We start from the raw sequence: 20,953 nt of genomic DNA, 5'->3' as shown, positions 1-20,953 counted from the left end.
GTTGCACAAATAACCTTTTCGGATACATAAATAATCACAAAACCTTCAAAAGAACTAATTGATCGCGAACGACACAGCACTAGTCAAGGACTATTACAAGAAATGCACTAGTAAAAAACTCAAAGAGGCAAATATGATGTAGATGATTAACTATTACTAGCACGAATATGCTACCTTAAAGATGAAAAATGAAAAAGATTTTATTTATATTTCACTTATTTCAGTAAAAATTCTAAGCCTAAACGATTTAAAATTAACTATAATTATATAGGTAAATTAGAGGTTATGACTTTGCGTCATATTTTCGAAAACACATAACTTTTTCAAATATTCAATGCTACTATCTCCATCAGTAAAATTGTACTTTGTCCTAGAAGAGAATAGGATTGTAATTTCTACTAGGAAATTCAACGATTCTACTGGATTTCAATCTTTACTGTGAAATTACACACAGATTATTATTAATCTAAAAAACAAAATTAGAATAAAAACTTCAAATAATATACCTACATATATAAATGAAAAAAAATTGTATAGATGAAAGTTCCACATTTTATTTGTGTCAAAAAATTGCCAAATCGAAATTCATGAAGTTAAATTTTTCAACACTTATTGCACTAAGTGTTGAAAAAAAAGAAGTAATAACCCACATTTATTGACATCGCAATGACGAACAGAAACCTATCAATATTTTTTTCGTACTTGCAAAAACAAAAAAGTTATGGATAATAATGTAGTCGAAAAAATAGCACTTGAGAATAAGTTCATTTTTTCAAATATTATATAGTTTCGTAGAATTTCTTCTTAAAAATTAAAATTTTGTGAAAAAAAGATTAAAAAATTGAATTTTTTTTCAGAAAATCAGATATTTCAGTTAAAAAGCATTTTTTATGTGTCAAATTTATAGGTGTCAGGAGAGCTCGCATACAGAAAATTTGTATAGGGAAGGTTTGTTCTAAGATTATTCGCATTGGGTAAATTCGTATAGGATAAAGCTCGCTTGCCGGAAGACTCGCCTTCTTTTATTTGATATAAATAATATTCTCACTTATGTAATGAGTAATGACTAATGTGTTCGAACCAGAGACAAAATAAGTAATATTAATAAATATATGATTAAAGAAAAATGAACAAACACGACAATAATTGGAATGGAAAAAGTGCAATTTATTTAATTATGAATCATCATTAGACTTTAGACATGTGTATTATTTCATATTGGAAAAGTCTCATGTTGGGACGAACCAGCATACCATCAGATTAGGCAAGAGCACTGATTTCCTCTTCGTTATGAGCTGGGATGTATCAGTAGAAGAGGCGGTTGGATGTGGGGAGGAAATGAGAGATGTCAGGGAGGAAAAATGTACAGCAAAGTACATTTGGAGCAACTTAGAATTCAAAAAGAGAGATGAGAACGATGTTCTTCCTCTGTTCATTAATATATCTTATTTTAAGATTAGGAAGCAGGCTGCACTACGTAGTCACTCAAGGGACTTGAATCACCAGTTATATATCTAGAACTGGGAAGTCATACATCCAATAAATCTCAAACCAAGTTAGGAGACCTTAACAAGTGACTTATATGTATACTCCTTCATCAAATTTTTGAGTGTATTTTCATAATTTGATACAAAGACATTTGAATATGTAACTTTATTTGTAATAGTCAACTTCATTGAATTTATCGAACAATATGTATAATACTGTTCGTATATTCATTCGTCTAATTCATAGTGAGAATCCGGCTCCTACATTTTTAATGTGTATAACTAATATTAATATATATTCCTTCGTTAATGTTTAATTTCTTTAATTAATTTATAATACCAATTTTCCCAATGCGAGTCATCCCAGTATAAACTTTCCCTATACGAGTTTTCTGTAGGGGAGCTTTCCTAGATCCAAATTTATATGCAAACAAATCTAGACATATTTCTACAAAATCTATTTATCTACGAATCCGATATTTCGTTGGAAGTCACCCATTCATAGACTAATAAATACTACTACTGAAGAAATGGTTTGAAATTTGTACTTCTGGGGCCAATTCATTTTCAACTACAAACTAGGTATATAATATATATATATTAAATTTTGAGTATCAGGTGGTCTGCCCCCTCCACCTGCATTTTCAGCCTATGGGTGAGACTTAAGTAGGTGCAAGTTAGTTTTAATATTGGAAACTAATAACTATGAACTTCAGCAGGTAGGAGGGGTTTTGAAATTGCGAACTTCATAAGGAAAGTCAGTTTGATACATTTTTACACACTACGATCAATTAATTCTTATTCTATATCATAACTGATGTTAATTAATAAATACAGCAAAATAAATTATTTAAAAAAATTATTATATTATAATAAAAAAACTTTTTCTTAGGAACAACTATTTTAATATTTAATGTTTAGCATAATATATCATAAACAAAAAAAAAATACATATCTCAGGTATATATGAGAATAGAGTACAACTTTAGAACATAGTATATCAATTGGTAAACATAGACTTTTTTTATCGTTCACACTGTAACGCATAAAAAATAAATTTTAATTAATTTCAAGTATATAATATCATAAGCTCTTCTGAAAAAAAGGTAAACGCAAAAATTGGATTACATATGTCCCAACTAAATAAGAAATTAATACTTAAAAGAAATACTTAGAAAATAAACATATATGAAATTGGGGGGAATTAAATGATCTGAGAGGAAGCCAGAAATATTAATGAGTATCGACTTCACTATGTCAGCAATAATTGCACAGCTTTATTTGCCGGTGTCACTGGGACTCACAAAGAAGAGGAGAGCGACGACCCAACAAAATATTAATAAGTCTTTTAATATTCGTAATATAAGAGCCAAAGGTCTTAGCTACTCTCATCCCCAGCATAACTATCTTCATCTTCTTCATGATTGTTACTAGCTGATTTTTTCGGTATACTAATCGAACATTTAATTCCTGCTTTTACAAGTCCACTCTTTAATCTTAGAAGTGCAGTTCGATTAATGTCTTCCAATTTAACTCCAGAATCCAAACAAGAGTTAAAAGTGTCAAAGCCCTTTTGAAAATCTCCTTTTTGAGAATAAACATCTAATAGACAACTATAAGCAATTCCTTGAGCTCGAGGAGATACTTTGGCATTATGTAATAGTTCAACAAGTTTAGTGGCCAAGTCAACGTCGTTCTTAGATCTAGCTGTCTGGCATACCTTTTGAAACATGATCTGAGAGGAGGGTGCAAGGTATTCATCCCAAATAGACTGGGCTTCACTATAGTTCCCAGTAATGAAAAAATAAGTCCATAATACATTCATTGGAGCTACATAGCCCGTTTTTACATAGCCTTCAGCCAATTTCTTATATTTCCCCAATAAAGCAGGTTCACTTTCAAGCAACCCCATAGCACCACCTCGTGGAAACTTGTCCCTCACACTTTCCATCGTTTCTTCCGTTGCACAATCCAACTCCTTTTGAAGACAATCTAAAAAGACTTCTCCTTTACCAGCCGCAAGGTATGCATTACAAAGACGATTATCAAACGATACTTCCTTCTTCACTTTAGAGCTGAGTCTTTGTCCAATGGACACCATGGCATGGATAGAGCCCGAAATGGCAAGTTTATTGAGAAGAAATCTAAATATTTTTGGTAAAGGATAAGTTTTTCGAGAGAGCATTTTTTCGGCAATTACAGCAGCATCATCAGTGCGCTCAGCTTTGACAAGATTTTCAATAAGAGTGGAGGCTTCAGTTACACTAGGAAATTTGGTTTTCGATTCGAGGACATGGAATGCTTCTAGTGCCTCGTCAAGGGAATCAGAAGAAATGATGAGTTTTTTAAAGTGTCTGAGAGGATCTTCCCTGGGACGCCGCTTGGAGCGATTACAAGGAGGAGGAGGAGTCGTGAAGGACTCATTGAAAAGGCTTCGAAAGGCTGGAAAATCGAAACCCCTTTTAAGGAGATAGTTTGAGAGATCAATGGCTCGATTGGGGAGTTGATGACTCAGATAAGCTTTCAGAGTATAGATGTAGATCGTCTCCCGATCGCTAGGAGATGCATAATTCGAAGATACGTAACAGAGGTTCTCCAAGTCCCAGAGTCGCCCCTCCGCCAACAGTTGTTCACACGCAGACTCTAAAGGCTGAATTTGAAGGGTCCCAGTCTCCATGTTCACATACTGAATCACGGGGATGAAGTCGTTGGCCTTCACTTCATCTTCCTCAGGGAGTGGAATCGTTGGACTCACCCAACTTTGAGTACGAAATCCATGAACATAGGGACTGAAATACGCAGAACTCATGGGAACTACGGGCATCGAACCCGTTTCCTGGACCAGAGGAGGAGCACCCCCTCCTCCAGGACGTCCAAGTCCTGTAACAACACGAAGTAACTTGCCAGACCTCAGTAGCGCCGACATATTGCAACTGATTCGAAACTTCTAACTTCAACTAAAAACAAATTCTTCCTCTTCTCACGTGCACAAAATTCAAGTCGTTGAAGGCGAGGAAAAAAAATCTCAAGACTAGAGATCCTCATTCCACACAGAGTTGCATTTACCTTAATAAATATATTCATTCTTCCTTTCGCTGTTCTTATTAAGAGACGTAGAGCTCTATCTTACAAGAAATTAATGCACGCTCTTCATAAATAACGAATATTAGACGGTCAAAGGAGTCTCAGCCCAAGATTAAATGCTCAGACTCACATTGTTTATACTCAAATTTAATTTCATGAATGCTTATGCTCATTCTTTTAATATTTACTACTCAAAAATAGTAACTAGTCATTATTCATCTAATGAATACGACAAAAGAAGCCTTTGATTATGAAAAAACAAGCTGGGGATGTAAACCGGTACGACATGCACACGATCATTGATCATTGCCCATCATATTACGTATGATTGTATTATGCCTTACGTAATCACAGAATTAGATAAGATCAACTGTTTGTGGGGTTTTCTTAAATCAAGCTACTCATTAAGACTAGGAGTGAACGTTCCAGAACATTGTTTTATTGCGTCAGATATTAATTTTAAAGAAAAAACATTAGGTGCATATTATTTGACATAAATCGACTGACTATATGGGATTGATTTACAATTAATTTCACGATCATTTTCTTTAAAATTCATAATTTGCAATGTACATATAAATAATTGCTTTATATAATATTAATCAATAATATATCATATATAATTGTTACTTAATCATGCTATCTATGATATATTCTAGTAATATTAATTTAATAAATACCCTTTGATATGTATGACATTTACTAATCAATAATAATTAATTTATATATTACAATGTAAATAATACTTTGATGTCCCGTTAAAGCCCATAAAATATATTATTTTGTGATATATATTACACATTAGCATTAGATTTTTAGGATAAGGGCTGAGTTGTAGCCGGCTTCTCAAACCTTATCAGCCATATATATGTATATTTGTTTATTTTCGTAAAAAAGTGAGGAGGCTATCCCTAAATCAACTACTACGGCCCTGGAGGATAATCTAAAGAACACAAAGATCTGTTGTTGCCAGCTTTAGTTTGTTTAATCATTAATAAATAATGATAAACTCAATGAGTTTTAGCCCAATCAGTTCATATTTTTTGGAAACATCCGCTACAATATTATGAACTATTTACGATTAACGTGTCTAATTTCGAAAATTTCTCATTTATATCTATCAAATGAATATGATCCGGATGAGCACATGCATATTTTTCTTGTAGCATAAAGTCACGCTATTTCCCTTAAAGTTATTACATTATTCCTATTTTCAAGATGTTATTTGTGATAAATAATTATACATAATATATCAGATATTATTAATATATATTATTTACAAGTAAGGTTTTGTACAAGTAGCAATTTGTGAGTCTTATTTGACATCAAAATACGAGTAATTTTTATTAACTATTATTAATTGATTTAATTTCAGTTGACCATATCTGGGGATTACTTAATTCCCTGATTAATAAATATTACCAGAGGTAGGTAATTTGAATCAAATTCATATTTTAAAGACTTGCAAATTAATTTCACAATACAAACCCCGAGAGCTAAGATTCAAGACAATTATTTAATCTCATTTTTTAACAAATTTTCTGACAAACCTTTCAATGTAAGATTGAGAAATTAGCAGATTTTATTTGACCATATCAAGACCAATATAAGTCCCATCAATAAAAATAAAGGTTTTTAACTATAATTAAAATTCTTGGGTATCTTAAAACAGATTTAAATTAGATTAAATTAGAATTTGACTAAAATTTATCTATAAAATATTTGACTTTAATTACATTTAAATTAAGTAAAAAAATAAATTAGAATGCTCTCCTTTTCTTAATTTTTGTTCAAGATTGTTTTTATCCTGACACATAAAATATATATCAATATACTCAATACACGACTAAATAAGGATATTGCTACGATTTATGAATGTATCGAATTGTAGATAAAGTATTACTCTCATTAAGATAATTGATGATGATGAATGAGTAATTACAAAAATAAAAAAAACATATTTTCAATATTATGTTATATTTATTCATATGTACCTAGACTTGGATCCGTTCACCCTTATTCCGTTCTTAAGTTCATTTTCTGAAAAATTTCCTTTCGTCGTTGATTTGTTCATTTTTGAACTGTGAAAAAAAATATAAAATATCGAAGAATAAAGAATTTTTTTGTGGAAACGATAAAAACTAATGTTCTCACGACATGGTAACAAATCCAGTAAAGTCAGAGCTTGTGAATATAACTATTGTTTTGTCGGTCCTTATTTATAAATTATAAGGTCTAGTCCAGTCCAATTTTAGGACCGGTCCTTGGGACTGATCCTTAGGAATGTCGGTCCTTTGAATTTTTCATAAAAATATCGATGGTTTATTAAGCCAAATAAAACATATTAAATATGAATTAAAATTATTGCACATTTCTTGCAAAAAAATATTATATTTTCATTATAAAACATATTTTGTTGTTACCTGGTTATATAATTTATTATATTAGAAGGGAATGATTAAAAAAAGAGAAAACACCCCCATTGACGTCCCAAAGGATCAATTTTACCTATTTTAAGGACCAAAAAGTGGGACTGGATGGGGCCGGATTGGAGTAGACCACGGTCCTTGGTCCTAAATAAGGACCAACAAAACACTACAAATATAATATTTATATTATATAAGTGTACTGGAGGGAGTATTCTATATTCGTCAGGGTTATTATGCGTCGATAAACTTTTCTTTAAAAATGTAGATATGTACGAGTACTACTTTTTTTTAAATTTTAATGTGCTGAGCTTTAGCTATACCCGTTTGTTGCCAAACCTCATACAAAACATTCATTTTTTTTTAAATTTTATATTTGGCCTGTCAAGACAAAAGTAAGCAAGTATTATTTTTTTCAAAATTGAGTAAGGATTACATTTATATTCATGGATAAATTATCTTCAATTTCTTTCAAAAATTATTCCTATTAACTATTTGGGTGTGCAGGAAATTGTACTTTAATTAGCCTAAATTGATTGTCATACTTGAAAAAAACAGAAATTGATAGATTTTATTTGAAAAACCATATCGGGGCAAAAATAAGTATTTTAAAAAATACATTAGTATCCAAAGATCAATCGAGGAATAATATTTCATATTAATTAATTATTTGAATATAACTTACTGCGTAATGATCTTGCAGAAATACAAACTGAAGTTTCATTTTTGAAAGACAATTCATCAGTTTAAATAATTAATTTTTTTTCATTTAGCTTATAAAACATTTTAACATAAATCTACTTTGACTTTGAATTGTATACATTCAGTGAAGCTATCATTTTTTGCTCAAGAATAAATTTCAAATATTATCCCGAAATGGAAGAGTTGCTTAAAATACCACGTGATGTCGAGATAAAATTACATTTAAGAAAAATATTTTAATTGTCTAAATTCATTATGAATTTACAATATGGAATTTCTTATACAAAATGATATTTTTGATCACAACAGATTGCGTGATTTGAGTTTGTGCTCATCCAGATAGTATTAGGACTTATTGAAATCTATGTAAAGTCACGTGCTACAAAAATTATCTCTTCTACATACGAAGACAACATTTTTGAAATGAAATAAAAAAAATATATTAAAAAACTTGTTTATTGGAGTTTTTCACCTTAAAATGCTACAATCTACAGATATAAATGTTAAACAATACTTGTAATGATGAATAACTTTGAATCAGGCCTTCAAAGATACATAGTAATAATGATATTAGTATATAAAGCAAATAATAAATAATACTCAGTGAAGAAATGAAAATGGTACACACACAATACTGTCTACTATAATATTATTATTGTTAATAAATTAATCATCATTCGATCCTCTCTCTTTCAAAATTCTATATTTAAGATTTACGTTATATTTCGTAATGTATTTTCTATGCCAAAGTCATAATTCTAAATTTAACAGATAAAATTTTCTATTTAAACTTCATATTTTTGCAATTTGACTTCTAGAAAAGTATTAAAATATCTGTAGCAATCCCAGATTGAAATACTTACTCTACCAAGTTTTTTTTTTTTTTTTTTTTTTTTTTTTTTTTTAATGAGAAACTTTTTTATTTCAGTTCAAAAATGTTGTCATTGTGGAAGATAATTGTAGCACAATGGGTTTTAATCAATGTTTTAGTAACATTGGTTCTAATAAACTAATACTGGGACTATTTAGAACTCATTGATAGATTAATTATCTGATGCTGATGAAATAACAAAGGAGTACTATTGTAATACAAAGTCAATTAGGCTTTGCAATTTGATTTTTAACCCAAAAAAAATACACACCCCTATATGAGGTTAAGTGATTGAGCCTTGGTCCACTGTAAGATACTTAGCACAGCGTTATCTCGCTATCACAAAACACCCTATGTATTTTTTTTGTCAGCTGTCGATTCTATCCTTCGACGTGATACGTCATGGTATTTCATAATTTATTATTTTTGATAAATAATTAAACGAAGTAATAAGTTATTGTTACTTATGCTCGGTCTCCAAAAGGACAGGAATAAAAAAAATTTCCGATCCCTCGTCGCATATATTACCCATTTTATTATTTATATGAAGAATTTTTAGCTACCATATAGAAAAACAAATGTATAGCGACGCTTTTGATAAAATATTTAATTATAATACTGTATCGAATAAAATACTATGTAAGAATTCAATATTAAGAAATATATTTATTTAGTTCATTTTAAAAATTGTATAACAATAATATGAGAGTGATAGTCTGGGAGTACCTAAAAAGGGGAATATATATACTTTAGAAATAAATAGCAGTTGGTGTGATTGACTCATTTGGCTAACTACCAGATGATTTTGGACTTTTCCCCCCGTTTCTTTTTGGAGGACAGGTTGCGTGATACGCCAAAGATATCGACGTGTTGGAAAACTCACTGTGTGTGCTCCTTCAAGCTACAGCTGTTAATTAATAATACGCACGCATTGATTTCTATAAATTTTGATAAAAAATTATTTCAATATATTCTGATAAATGTGAGTTGGACGTGTGGGGGAATGAGTTGATTGTGAGTAAAATGAGGAATTTCTCCGGTGAATTGTGCGAGTGAATATATTAGTTAGTATTAACATCTCAGTCATTAATAAAGGATGGAAGAAACTTCTAACAGTAGGAGTCGAAGAACTACTTTAAAAGAGATCTTGCAATTAACGTGAGTTTTTTCATATCCAATCTGAAATCATCAAGACTTGACCCTTTATTTTAGTTTTTAATTTAATTGTATAGTTATGTATGGGTGGGTTTTACTTATTCCTATTTATAAAGACTTTGAGAGGAAATCCTTTTCCTTCTTCCAGACTCCCACGGCCTGAACAATCAACTGAAGTATCAACTAGCACTATAATTTGAAAATAAGTCATTATCTGGAGTCTTATCATATTAATTCACATTGTGATCGTTAGTCCAAATGAAGTATCCCTTGAAAGGATATTCATGCCTCTCCACAAGCCATGGGACAAAAGAAATCTGTAATATCTTTCTCTTTCCCTCTCCCCTCCCTCCTGGCTTTTCCTAGATAAATAGACTTTTAATACCCTCTTGCCTTTCTTCTTGTGCTTTCCTAGTCAATAGCATTTACTTGTATATTATAAGCTTTCCATAGAGTAAGATTAAAGTAAAATAAATAATTTTGATAATAAATGTTTAATTAACATTCTGAATGATTCTTCTTGATTCCTTCACTCTGATCTTCCAATATATAATATATTAATTATTCATGATAACTTTATATTATATAAAGATTTTTAAACTTTAGGTCAGAGTATAATAAAGAAATTTGTGAAAAGGAGTCTTCAGTTTCTGGAGTTCTCTGTACAGACTCTAAAGGACTTTGCCTAGGAACTACTGGGAAGCTGCATTCTGAGCTCTCCGGTGTTATTAGTTCCTTAACTAGTGCAGCTTCCTTATTGGATCCATCTTCTAATACAGAACCAATTATTGTTATTCATTCAGAAGATTCGTAAGTTAAATTTTCATTTTACTTATATTAAGAATATTTTTATATTTATGAAGTATTATCTCATTTTCTTTTAGAAAACTTTTGATTAAAAAACAGGAAGACATATCAGTGGCCATCATAAAAGATATCCCAAACTCTTTTCTTCAAGAAGATAAAGATTAATGTTGTTGAACGGAAACATATACACCTATTAGACAAGAATGAGATTCATAATTTTTTGTATCTTGATATTTTCTATTCTGGAAATTCAAGGTAAATTTGAGCCTTACTCAATTCTGGGAGTTCACCGGAAAGCTAGCATGCCAGAAATTCGCAAAGCCTATAAATCAATGGCAAAGACATGGCATCCAGATAAAAGTTCTGACCCTGAAGCGGAAAAACGCTTTGTTGAAATAACTCAGGCCTATGAACTATTAAGTGATCCAGATCGACGTCGTCAATATGACAATTATGGAGTGACAGAAGACACACCAAACTTTAGAAAGAAACATGATTATTCGACTTATGAACGATTCGAGCCTTTTGATGCCTTTAATTACTTTTTTGATGGGAGAGCTTTTAGATTTGGCTTTGGAGGAGGGGGCTCAAATGAGGGGAGTCATCAATCTTTTCATAAAGTTAGTATTACGTCTAAAGCATACTATAGTACTGTCCTTCCTGCTAGCAACAAGCAACCCTACCTCATACTTTTCTACTCCGATTGGTGTTTTACATGTAGTCGGATTGAACCCATTTGGAGACGGCTTATTGAAGAATTAGAGCCAGTGGGCTTTGGTGTCGCTGCAGTTCATACAGAGCATGAGAAAGACCTTGCTAGAAAAATTGGAGCAAAGGAGCTGCCACATTTAATTATGCTTATGGAAGGGAAAGTAATTCACTATCGGGATCCTCAATTTTCCGCAGTCAAATCTATTGAATTTATTCGAAGGAAATTTCCATACAAAATGGTTGAGACAATTGATGACTATAATGTGGATGTATTTCTCAATGGGTGGAAAGATAATAGGGTGCGAGTTCTTCTATTTGGAAAGGTTGATGCTATCCGTCTAAGATATCTTACTACTGCTTACAAATACAGGAATAGAGCTTTACTGGGATATGTTAAAATGGGAAATCCATCCACTAAAGAAGTTGTTAAAAGATTTGGTGTCTCTTCTGCCGCCGATGCTCTCCTACTTTTCCATGAGAACGTTGAAACACCTACAGCTAGTTTTACAATGAAAGAATTACCTCTAAATACGATTCAAGAAATCATTGATGCCCATCAGTTCCTTCAGTTACCCAGGCTTTCATCGCAGGGAATCTATGATCAACTCTGTCCTCCAACTGTTTCGAGACAGCGATTGTTCTGTGTAATTCTTTTTACTAGGGATTCAAGTGAATATGAACTACATCAAGATGCACTGAGAGAATTTGCTGGAAGTTTCAAATCAGATCGGGTGCGATTCGCATATGTCTTTATGGAGAGACAAACTGAATTTGTTAAGGCAATGGAACATGCAAATAGTAACAAAGAGGGTGAGGTCCAGTCTCCTATTTTAGAGGATAATGTTGTTATTGTCACGTGGAGAAAAGATCCTCATAAGGTAAGATATGAGCACCTTAACAAAAGATGGGAATATTCATCATCTGGTGAGTCAAATCCATCGGCTGATGAACTCCAGAGAACTTTAAAAAGACTATTACTTGCATCTCCTGGAAATGATGGTATTTTATTACCATATGATGCGGAAATCAAAGAACTTATGGACGAACATGCTGTTTCTCTATTTGTGAGGATTGCCAATAGGATGATAGAAACTATCGAAACAATCCGCGAAAATATTACCAAAGATGAACTTCTTCCAGCTTTGTCTATAGTTGTAACAATTGGGTTCCTAATAATTGCTAGTTATGTGATAAGTTATTTGGTTAAAATGGAAGAAGAGTCTGTTCAGAGACAATTGGGAGCCAAAGGACTTAAAGTGGACAAAAAGGGTAAAGTAGTTCCTGAACTTAAGATACATGAACTTAGAGCTGAGACATACAATGGAATGGTAAGGCTGCTCAAACCTGGGTGCCGAACGATTGTTCTTATCGTTGATAGAGAGAGCAAAGAAAAATTAGTTCCAAAATTTTATAAAATGGCATGGCCTTATAGACGAAATAAAACCCTTATGTTTGGATTCATATACATAGAAAAAGGTCTCCCTTGGTTTAAAAAAATTCTCAACTTAACACTTCCTGATCCTAGAGACATTAATATTAATCCAAAAAATTGTATAGGAACTGTCATGTCTCTTAATGGGCATAGACGATACTTTTGTATGTACCATGCCAAACATCCCGAGGGCTCTAGAAAGAAAGTTTATCAAGCAAATAATGGTAGTGCAGGTAAGCTACTTATTGAAATTTGTTGTGATTATGTCAGATCAATTGTGATTACTATATTTCAGGTGCGTTTATGGGCTTCGATTCTGATTTAGATGATTCTTCTGAGAATGAAACAGATTTGGAGAGCGGAAACCCTCCCAAAAAAGGGCCTTCACATCTGTTAGATTCACCAGATCATTTGCCAATATTTGAGGATCAATTGTTAGATGGTCTACAAATGTGGCTCGATAGACTGTTCGAAGGTTCCACATATCGTTATCATATTAATTATTGGCCAGAATTTCCTATATCTCCTGCTAGTTTTAGTTCCAGATAATCATTTTTGTTTTTATTGTTTTTTTCTATTTATTTAGACAGAAATATATATATATATATATTTGGCTGTTTCAATATGAACTTTTACTTTCTTAGATTCACGAAACAGACTGACTTTATTCTAGTAAAATCTATAAACATTATTATTAAACTCTAAAGTCCTTAAAGGAGAACCGGTCATATCTACAGGTGTAGCTAATCCTTACACTCCACCCCCCTTTTTGGCTGGGGATTCCGAGCCACGAATGTAGAAATTATATAATAAAATACAAACATAAAATTTAATAAGAACTATTGAGACACACAGGCAGCTTTCCAACTATTGATGGATTGCTTTGTTGGAGTTCCTCTCCTATTCAGAACAAAGTAGTCTTGATACTTTTCTAAAATTTTGAATGGAGTATCAAGCAGTCCATTAATAGAAACACTAATGATGAACGCTTTAGTCCTTTGACGTAGCTTCTTCACCTCGGATGAAATTTCATCATTAAACGAAATATGATGAAGGATCACTACTTGTGTTCTTCTCACATCCGGCAGAGATAGAGATCAGATTTATTTTCCAAATACTTCTTGGGCCAGAGAAACGCCGGTGTTACTTCTTGGATTCGTTCTCAGATCGAATAACACTCTGTTTTGTCTATTTGCTCAACATTCTTGAGTCTCAATTTAGTCTCGCTCAATTAGTCCATTAGCCTGGGATAAGGCGTTGTATATTTACAATTGAACACATTTTTTTTGGTGAGAACTGAAGATGTCCCTGACTGTGAAATCCCTCTTCGATCAGTAGCTATTTTTCAAATCTACAGGAAGCAGGAAACGATTTGTCATTCAGTTTCTCCGAGTTTAACAAATTTTTTTTAATTGAAAGATGTATGTGTGTGTAACATCAAAGTGTCAGAATAGCTTTTTGAGAATAATGTAATAATTAGTGCCATTCCAGCTTTTCCATTTTCAGTTTCAGTTTTCCTCTCATTTTTTTCTGAAAATTATATCTATTTTTAAGCTTTATTATTTCAAATGCCTAATCCATAATAAAGTTTTGTAATCCCATCTTGTCAACATTTAATACTTTGCCTAAGCAGTTACTGGTATTTATTATATAATTTGCCTTAAACCATCAGGTATTATATACATTACCCAGGTATTCTATATAATACCTAATAACGTAGGCTGCTATATATATTTCTGACCTAATAATGAGAATGGGAATATTTATCATCAAAAAGGGTTTTATTGTCTTTCAAATTATTCTCCAGCACGATTTATACATTTTTGCATAGGCTCTAACCAATTGTCCATGCTCTTTTTCTACTCCGATTGAGACACCTCCAAAACATGGTTTTTTTAACGTTTCAACGGCAATTTCTGGCGACGAAAATCGTTGACCACACATTTTTTTCTTGATGTGCGGGAATAAAATGAAGTAATTGGGTGCCAAGTCAGGGCTAATAGGTGGATGACCCATCAATTTGATGTTTTGTCCATTCAAAAAGGCACTGGTTTGAACCTGTGTGTGAGAGCTCGCATTGTCATGGTGAAGAATGATTCGTCTTCTCTTGTTCGTTTTTCGAATTTCTTTGAAGACTTCAGGCAAACAAATTGTGTTGTACCACTCAGAATTGACCGTCTTACGTTGCTCAAGTGGAACAGTCGCCACATGACCAGTTTTGTTGAAGAAACAGGCAACCATCTGTTTCGAAGTGCTTCTTCCACGATCAACTTTCATTGGATGTGGCTCGTCTTCGAAAACCCACACGGTTGATTTTTGTTTTGTTTCGGGCTCCTACGCATAAATCCTTGATTCGTCACTTGTGACGATCTTGTAAACGTCTTTTGAAGCACCCCGAGCATATTTTTTCAACGTTTCTTTGCACCAATCGACACGACGAGCCTTCTTTTGAGCTATTGTCGAATAGTGCGGGATCCAACGAGAACAAACTTTTTTTTACTGCCAGGTGTACATGCAATATCGAATGTATCCTTGTGGAAGAAATGCCTAGGGATGCCTCTATCTCACGGTATGTGGCATGACGATCTTGCATTATCACCTCACTGTTGCGTCTTGACGAGGGAGAGAGACAAACTTATTTATAAGGTGGAGAGATCCAGGATGACCGAGAGACAAATGAGAAGATGAAATGGTGTGGAGGAATAAGATAAGTTTATAAGATGATGTGTATTCTAACTATACTCTAATTTATTTACACAATACGAGACTATTTATAATACGTAAAACACAGTACTTATAATACATAGACGAATATGCAAGAAGTTAAGAACAAGAAAGGAAGTATGAAATACATAACACTCACGCACGGCATCAATGTTCTCTGGCACAACAGCCGTTTTTGGACGACCTTCACGGAATTCGTCTTTGAGCGAGCGTCGACCACGATTGAATTAATTAAACCAGTGTTCACAATGCTATAGGATGGTGCTTCATCACCATACAAAGATTTAAGTTCATCAATGTACTCTTGTCGTGATAATCCACATCGAATGTTGTGAAAAATGATCGCACGAATATGTTCACGACTTAATTCAATTTTTTTGCCAAATTAATTTTTTCAAGTTACTGTAAACACCACAAATGATGGTCGTACGTCAAAACATTCTGAGTACTATTATGCTACAAAAATATCAAACCTACCAAAGGAAATGTCAAATTGCACCTGGCAACACTTAGTGTAGCCTAGGTCAGAAATATATAAATAGCAGCCTACGTATACATATTGCCGGTAACATATATATAAAAGAGAGATTGTGTGTGTGTTTGTACATGCCCTTTATATGTTCACAGAAAACGATACATTTTGCACAAAAAAATGACAACACAACTAAATCGTCTGAATTTTTTCAATTTCCAGAACAATTTATTTCATAATTTTTGCAATATTTTCGAAATGAACCAATTATCGAGTGTTATTTTTTCGACAACATTATTCTTCAAAACTTTTTTGTCTTCACAAGTACGAAAAAAATATTGGTAAGTTAGTGTTTCTTTTACAATTCCAATAAATGCTATTAACTATTTGCTTGAAAAATTTGTGCAAAAAAGTTTTTTTTTTTTTTTGGGGGAAGTTGCGATGATGAGACTTTGTAGATTACCTTACTTAACCGGATTGATATAGTGTGAAAAATCCAAGAGAATTAGTATTAGAATTTTGCTAGAATTAGAATTAGGATCAACAACAACGAACATCCATACATATCCATATACATCAAGGAAACTGAATGATTCTAAACAATGAAATATTTTTATTCAAATAAGAGACGAAAAAAAGTCGACTTTGGAAGGAACTTACTTCAAGAGTTTCAATGAAGGAGCTGTGGATAAGAAACGATAAATTCTTTGTTCCTCACTGGGTAATTCATTCGGGAATTATATAGTTCTCAATAACTATTTATATGTAATATAAGAATAGAATATGCATTGTAGACCAAAATACTGACAAAAGAGAAGCACAATATTTTTACCAGTCTAGAATCACCTTGCACTTGTTTTCCAATGACAAAAGAGACTCGGTAGTAATAAATAAATCATGCATGAGATTGAAATATCCAAGTCGTACCTAATAGGGTCTATAGGTTTTGTCCTCCTTTAAATAGTCCCAGGATTACTTTACATTTGGATCAGTGCTTTAGAATTCTAAGGCACATATCTGGATTTCCCTGGTTTCCCAAGCTGAGACAATGCGCTAAAACATTCCTTTATAGAACCAATCGGCTGTCATAATACAAATGAAACATTGAAATATGAGAATGGGTGTGATACATTAAATTTGACATTCTAGCAATAGTGACGTCATAGACTATGAATGGTTGCGTGTTTTGTCAAAATCTCCCTGCCCTGCCCAGCAGTCGGTACAATACATCAGATTGAAAATTCTAGCAAGCCCGATTACATGATGGTCCAACCTTGTATTTATATTAACCTTGACATTCATCTTTAAAGGAGTATGCTAAATTTTGGTATATTTATTGCTCTATAGAAGAATTAAAGATGAGTGTACCATTTTCTTGATCCATTTACAAGTGGTGGGTCTAAAATTTATACCACGGTATAGACTTAAACCATAGACGGCAAGGTGACTATATATAACCACCTTGATAGACGGTAACGGTATGTTAATTTATCTTAACATTTCTTTACAGTTAAATGCTTCAGAAGGGGTAAAATATTGGGTTGGCAGTTATTAGTATACTTTTGTACGTAGTGGTTTCGATTGATTTAAGTATTGTTGACGTAGGTCATTTTGGAGGCCTAAATAGGTGGACTTGCAACTTCTTTTTGATTCACAAAACCTTTGGACGTGTGTATTCAGGAATTTGAATTCCCATACTCAGCAGTCTACAAAAGGAGGGGGATTAGAGAACTGCGTCGAAATTCTTGCAAGTCAACTCTGCTTCGTCTCCCACTCCATGATAACTATTTCATTAATTCGAGTCCTTAAGTTTTCTTGATCTATATAATGCAGAAATCACTCACTCAATCACATTTATATCAATTCCATTTATAAGTTGGACTTCGTGATATACGGTCTATTTGGATAATTAATAATTATATAACCTAAACACTTTAAGCTCACGCCTTATTTTTTTATTACCTGTCCTTTGTCGTTGGAAAACTAGTGGAAGATTATTCTAGACTCGTTAAGATAATGTGCTTCTCTATTCTCGATATTTTGGTTTGCAAAGTATATTTTATTTTGCTATTACATATAAATAGTTATTTGGAAGTGTTAACTGATATAACAGACCTCTTAACTTCAATAGACTTCTGTAGGAATATCTGAATACCATTGCAATTCCCAAACTTATTGAGTCGGGACTCCTCTTCTAAAAGGCCAAATTGCTTATCACCATATTGAAACATTACTCTTGCAAAGATCTAGGATCTCCACAAAATTAATAAACTTTGAGCACCCAATGAAATGCTCGATTACTAGACATACTTCACATTTGGTAGTACAGATGTATTTTACTATGTTAAACTGCAATATAAATACAAAAAACTTTAAATTTTGAAATTCCAAAAATGCTACATTTGTTAAAACAAAAAAATTAAACACTCATGTTCAGTTACATTATAGGAATAGTATGTATAACTCCTTCTGCAAAGACACAGCTCAAATGTTTACTTGGCTTCATAACTTGTACTCTTAAACAATCAAATCTAGTAGCACCATAAAATCAAATTCAAGTACACAAAAGGTAAAGCAGAGTCTAATGGGTGTATTCTTGCGTTTGGAGGCTTGTCCCAGAAAATCGGATGAACCTTTCGATTGTTTTATGCTTCTATATTAACATTACATGTATGTCTTAGCTATCAATTTCCCCTAGGCAGTATTAATTTGTAATTGAAAAATAATTTAAAAAAAGTCAAGTACACCTATTTGACTCTACGAGACTTTTTCGTACAGAACTAAAGAAAGATACTAGATTTAAAAGATTTTGCTAGCTATTTTGATACTTAATGTTTATATTTAAGGTTACCAATTTGTACATTAGTCCATTTAAAAAGAATTATTATCAATTTTACAACATAAATAAATTTTTGTTTTTATTTTATATATTTTTATCAGTGTTTTGCAATGTGGTCCGTACCGCACTCCAAAGGCATTGAGGAGACAAATGGTGGCGGTAAGAAATTTTCCCTTGAATAGGGGGCGTTAAGGAGACAAATGGGGACAGTAAGAAATTTTCCCTTGAATTAGAGCGTTGCACACAAAGTGCTATCGATATCTTTATAATTATGAAATTTCATATTTTATACGTGATCATTGAGATAGCTCTTTAATTGATACAAATATATTATCTACCTGTTTTAATAACGTATCGTTTGAGCTAGTCAGTTGAGCATTGTTGCCGGACGCTGGATTATTATATGTGATGCCCTGTTATGGGGTTAAAAATTGCTTGTTTCTTTTTTGAAGGCTTTTGGCTTTTTTCTTTCCTTTCCAGTAGACTCCAAAGACATCTTTTACTCCAGGGCATGGAATAAAATTTAGAGTGCGAGTATTTATCTAGTAAAGGACACGTAGTTTTATTTAATAAAACTACGCACTCGAAATTTTCTTTCATGTTCTGGAGTAGCTAAATTTGCAAGTTTATATCCATCCATGCTTCAATATCTTGTTATAAATTAGTAGAGTTAAGTTATTAAGCTGACCTTTTGTTCTGTTTCTGATTTACCTTTTAAGACTGTTACGTTATATCTTTTACCGTTATTATGTCTCAGAACTCATCGAAGAAAAAGTGTTGACAGTATTCTTTTGAATATTTGAAATTTGGCTTTGTTACTTCTCCTCACACTGTTCAAAAACCAATTTGTCTCATTTGTGAGAAAGAACTCTAACGAGGCGATGAAGCTATCAAGGTTCACTGCATCCAGAGAAAGAGAATAAGGATTTGTCTTATTTTCAAGCTTTAAGAGACAAGTTAAAGCAAAAGAAATCCATTGTCTCACTTATGACGAAACACGAATAAAAAGGTGATGATGGACTTGTTTGTTCTTACAATATTGCCAAACTAATTGCTAAATAAGGCAAGCAGTATTCAATTGGAGAGCAGCTTCTTTTACCTGTTATAGAAGGAGTTTACACACAGTAGTACATCATAGTTCTCCTCATGCTATTATTAAATCTGTTCCTCTTAGTGATGATAGTGTTCGAAGAAGGATTCATGAAATGGCTGAAGATATTGAAGAAAGTTTGTTTGACATTCTAAAAAACAAAGGTTTCGCTTGCAGCTGAATGAATTTACGTTACAGGGCAATAAAGCACTGCTCTTAAGGTATAGTTGTTTTATTAAAAGCAATAAAGTAATGCAAGAATTACTGTTTGCTAAGGAATTGGATACAGACACTCGAGGGGTATCTACTTTTAAAGTTGTTGAACAATTCTTTGATATACCTATGAAAAACACCATTACGTGTGCTACAGATGGTGCTCCATCACTAACAGGAAAACATAAGGAGTTCCTTTCTTATTTAAAAAGGGCAGTACTTTATGTTTTTACTTTAGATTGTGTAATTCATTGGCAGCATTTGGTTGCCAAAAACTTGAGTTGTCGTCTTCATAATTCCCTCAATATTGTTGTTAAATCGGTAAATAAGATCAAGAGCCGACCCCTAAATTTTCGAATATTTCGTCAATGTTGTGGCGTTATCGTCACAACATCACAAAATTTTTTTTTGCAAAAAATCACAAAATATGTGAGATTCGAACTTTTCCTACTCCTTTCAATGTTGGTGAGACCCATATCTCACTCTCGCACGGAAGTCTCCATTCTGGTATTTAAAATATCGATCCATATTATCTCTTTGAATGCCCCAGGAATTCCTAACGTATCTTGCTTTCCTCTGAAACAGTTTCAAACAAGAATGGAGTGTACTTAATCAGGCGGGTAATTAGTTAAGCATATTTTGATTCTGCGCAATGACCCTTGTACGTATGTTTAGTTAAAAAGTATTGAATATATTACAGTTTTCTATCAAATTGTCAGTTTTTTCAGATTTTTGTAGAATTTATATCGAATTCTCCGACATTTTTCGGGAAATATATATGTAAAAGGTTCTTCACTATATGTAAAAAGTTGTTTTTTTAGCATACATACCAATGAAGTTAATACTTGAGTCTTTCCTATGTTTATTCGGAGTCCAAATTTCCCTCAAAAATTTTTAAGATAGTGAATATTCTATTTATATGGCTTGTGATTTCTTATTC

At 32.5% G+C, this 20,953-nt stretch overlaps 1 protein-coding gene and 1 long non-coding RNA gene across 3 annotated transcripts; one reads left to right on the top strand and one right to left on the bottom strand.

Annotated features, from left to right (window-relative positions):
* Positions 1-10,395: 10,395 nt before the first annotated feature.
* Positions 10,396-13,298, top strand: l(3)80Fg (dnaJ homolog subfamily C member 16 l(3)80Fg). Its single transcript, XM_040712714.2, has 3 exons — positions 10,396-10,535; positions 10,610-12,908; positions 12,971-13,298. Exons 2-3 carry the CDS (start codon positions 10,736-10,738, stop codon positions 13,222-13,224), a joined length of 2,427 nt encoding a protein of 808 aa, XP_040568648.1. The 5' UTR covers positions 10,396-10,535; positions 10,610-10,735; the 3' UTR covers positions 13,225-13,298.
* Positions 13,299-17,181: 3,883 nt separating this feature from the next.
* LOC121118408 (uncharacterized) lies at positions 17,182-19,850 on the bottom strand. Of its 2 annotated transcripts, XR_005864433.2 has the most exons (5): positions 19,422-19,850; positions 19,049-19,360; positions 17,987-18,220; positions 17,834-17,938; positions 17,182-17,768 (listed from the first exon to the last, which is right to left on the bottom strand). It is a non-coding gene; the product is annotated as an uncharacterized lncRNA (long non-coding RNA). The 2 variants fall into 2 exon arrangements; XR_011780075.1 differs by having other exon boundaries at positions 17,834-18,220.
* Between the last annotated feature and the right edge of the window lie 1,103 nt (positions 19,851-20,953).

This window comes from Lepeophtheirus salmonis, chromosome 5 (assembly GCF_016086655.4).
Source record: "Lepeophtheirus salmonis chromosome 5, UVic_Lsal_1.4, whole genome shotgun sequence".
Taxonomy (NCBI): Eukaryota; Metazoa; Arthropoda; class Copepoda; order Siphonostomatoida; family Caligidae; genus Lepeophtheirus; species Lepeophtheirus salmonis.
This window is presented reverse-complemented; position numbering and strand designations above follow the sequence as displayed.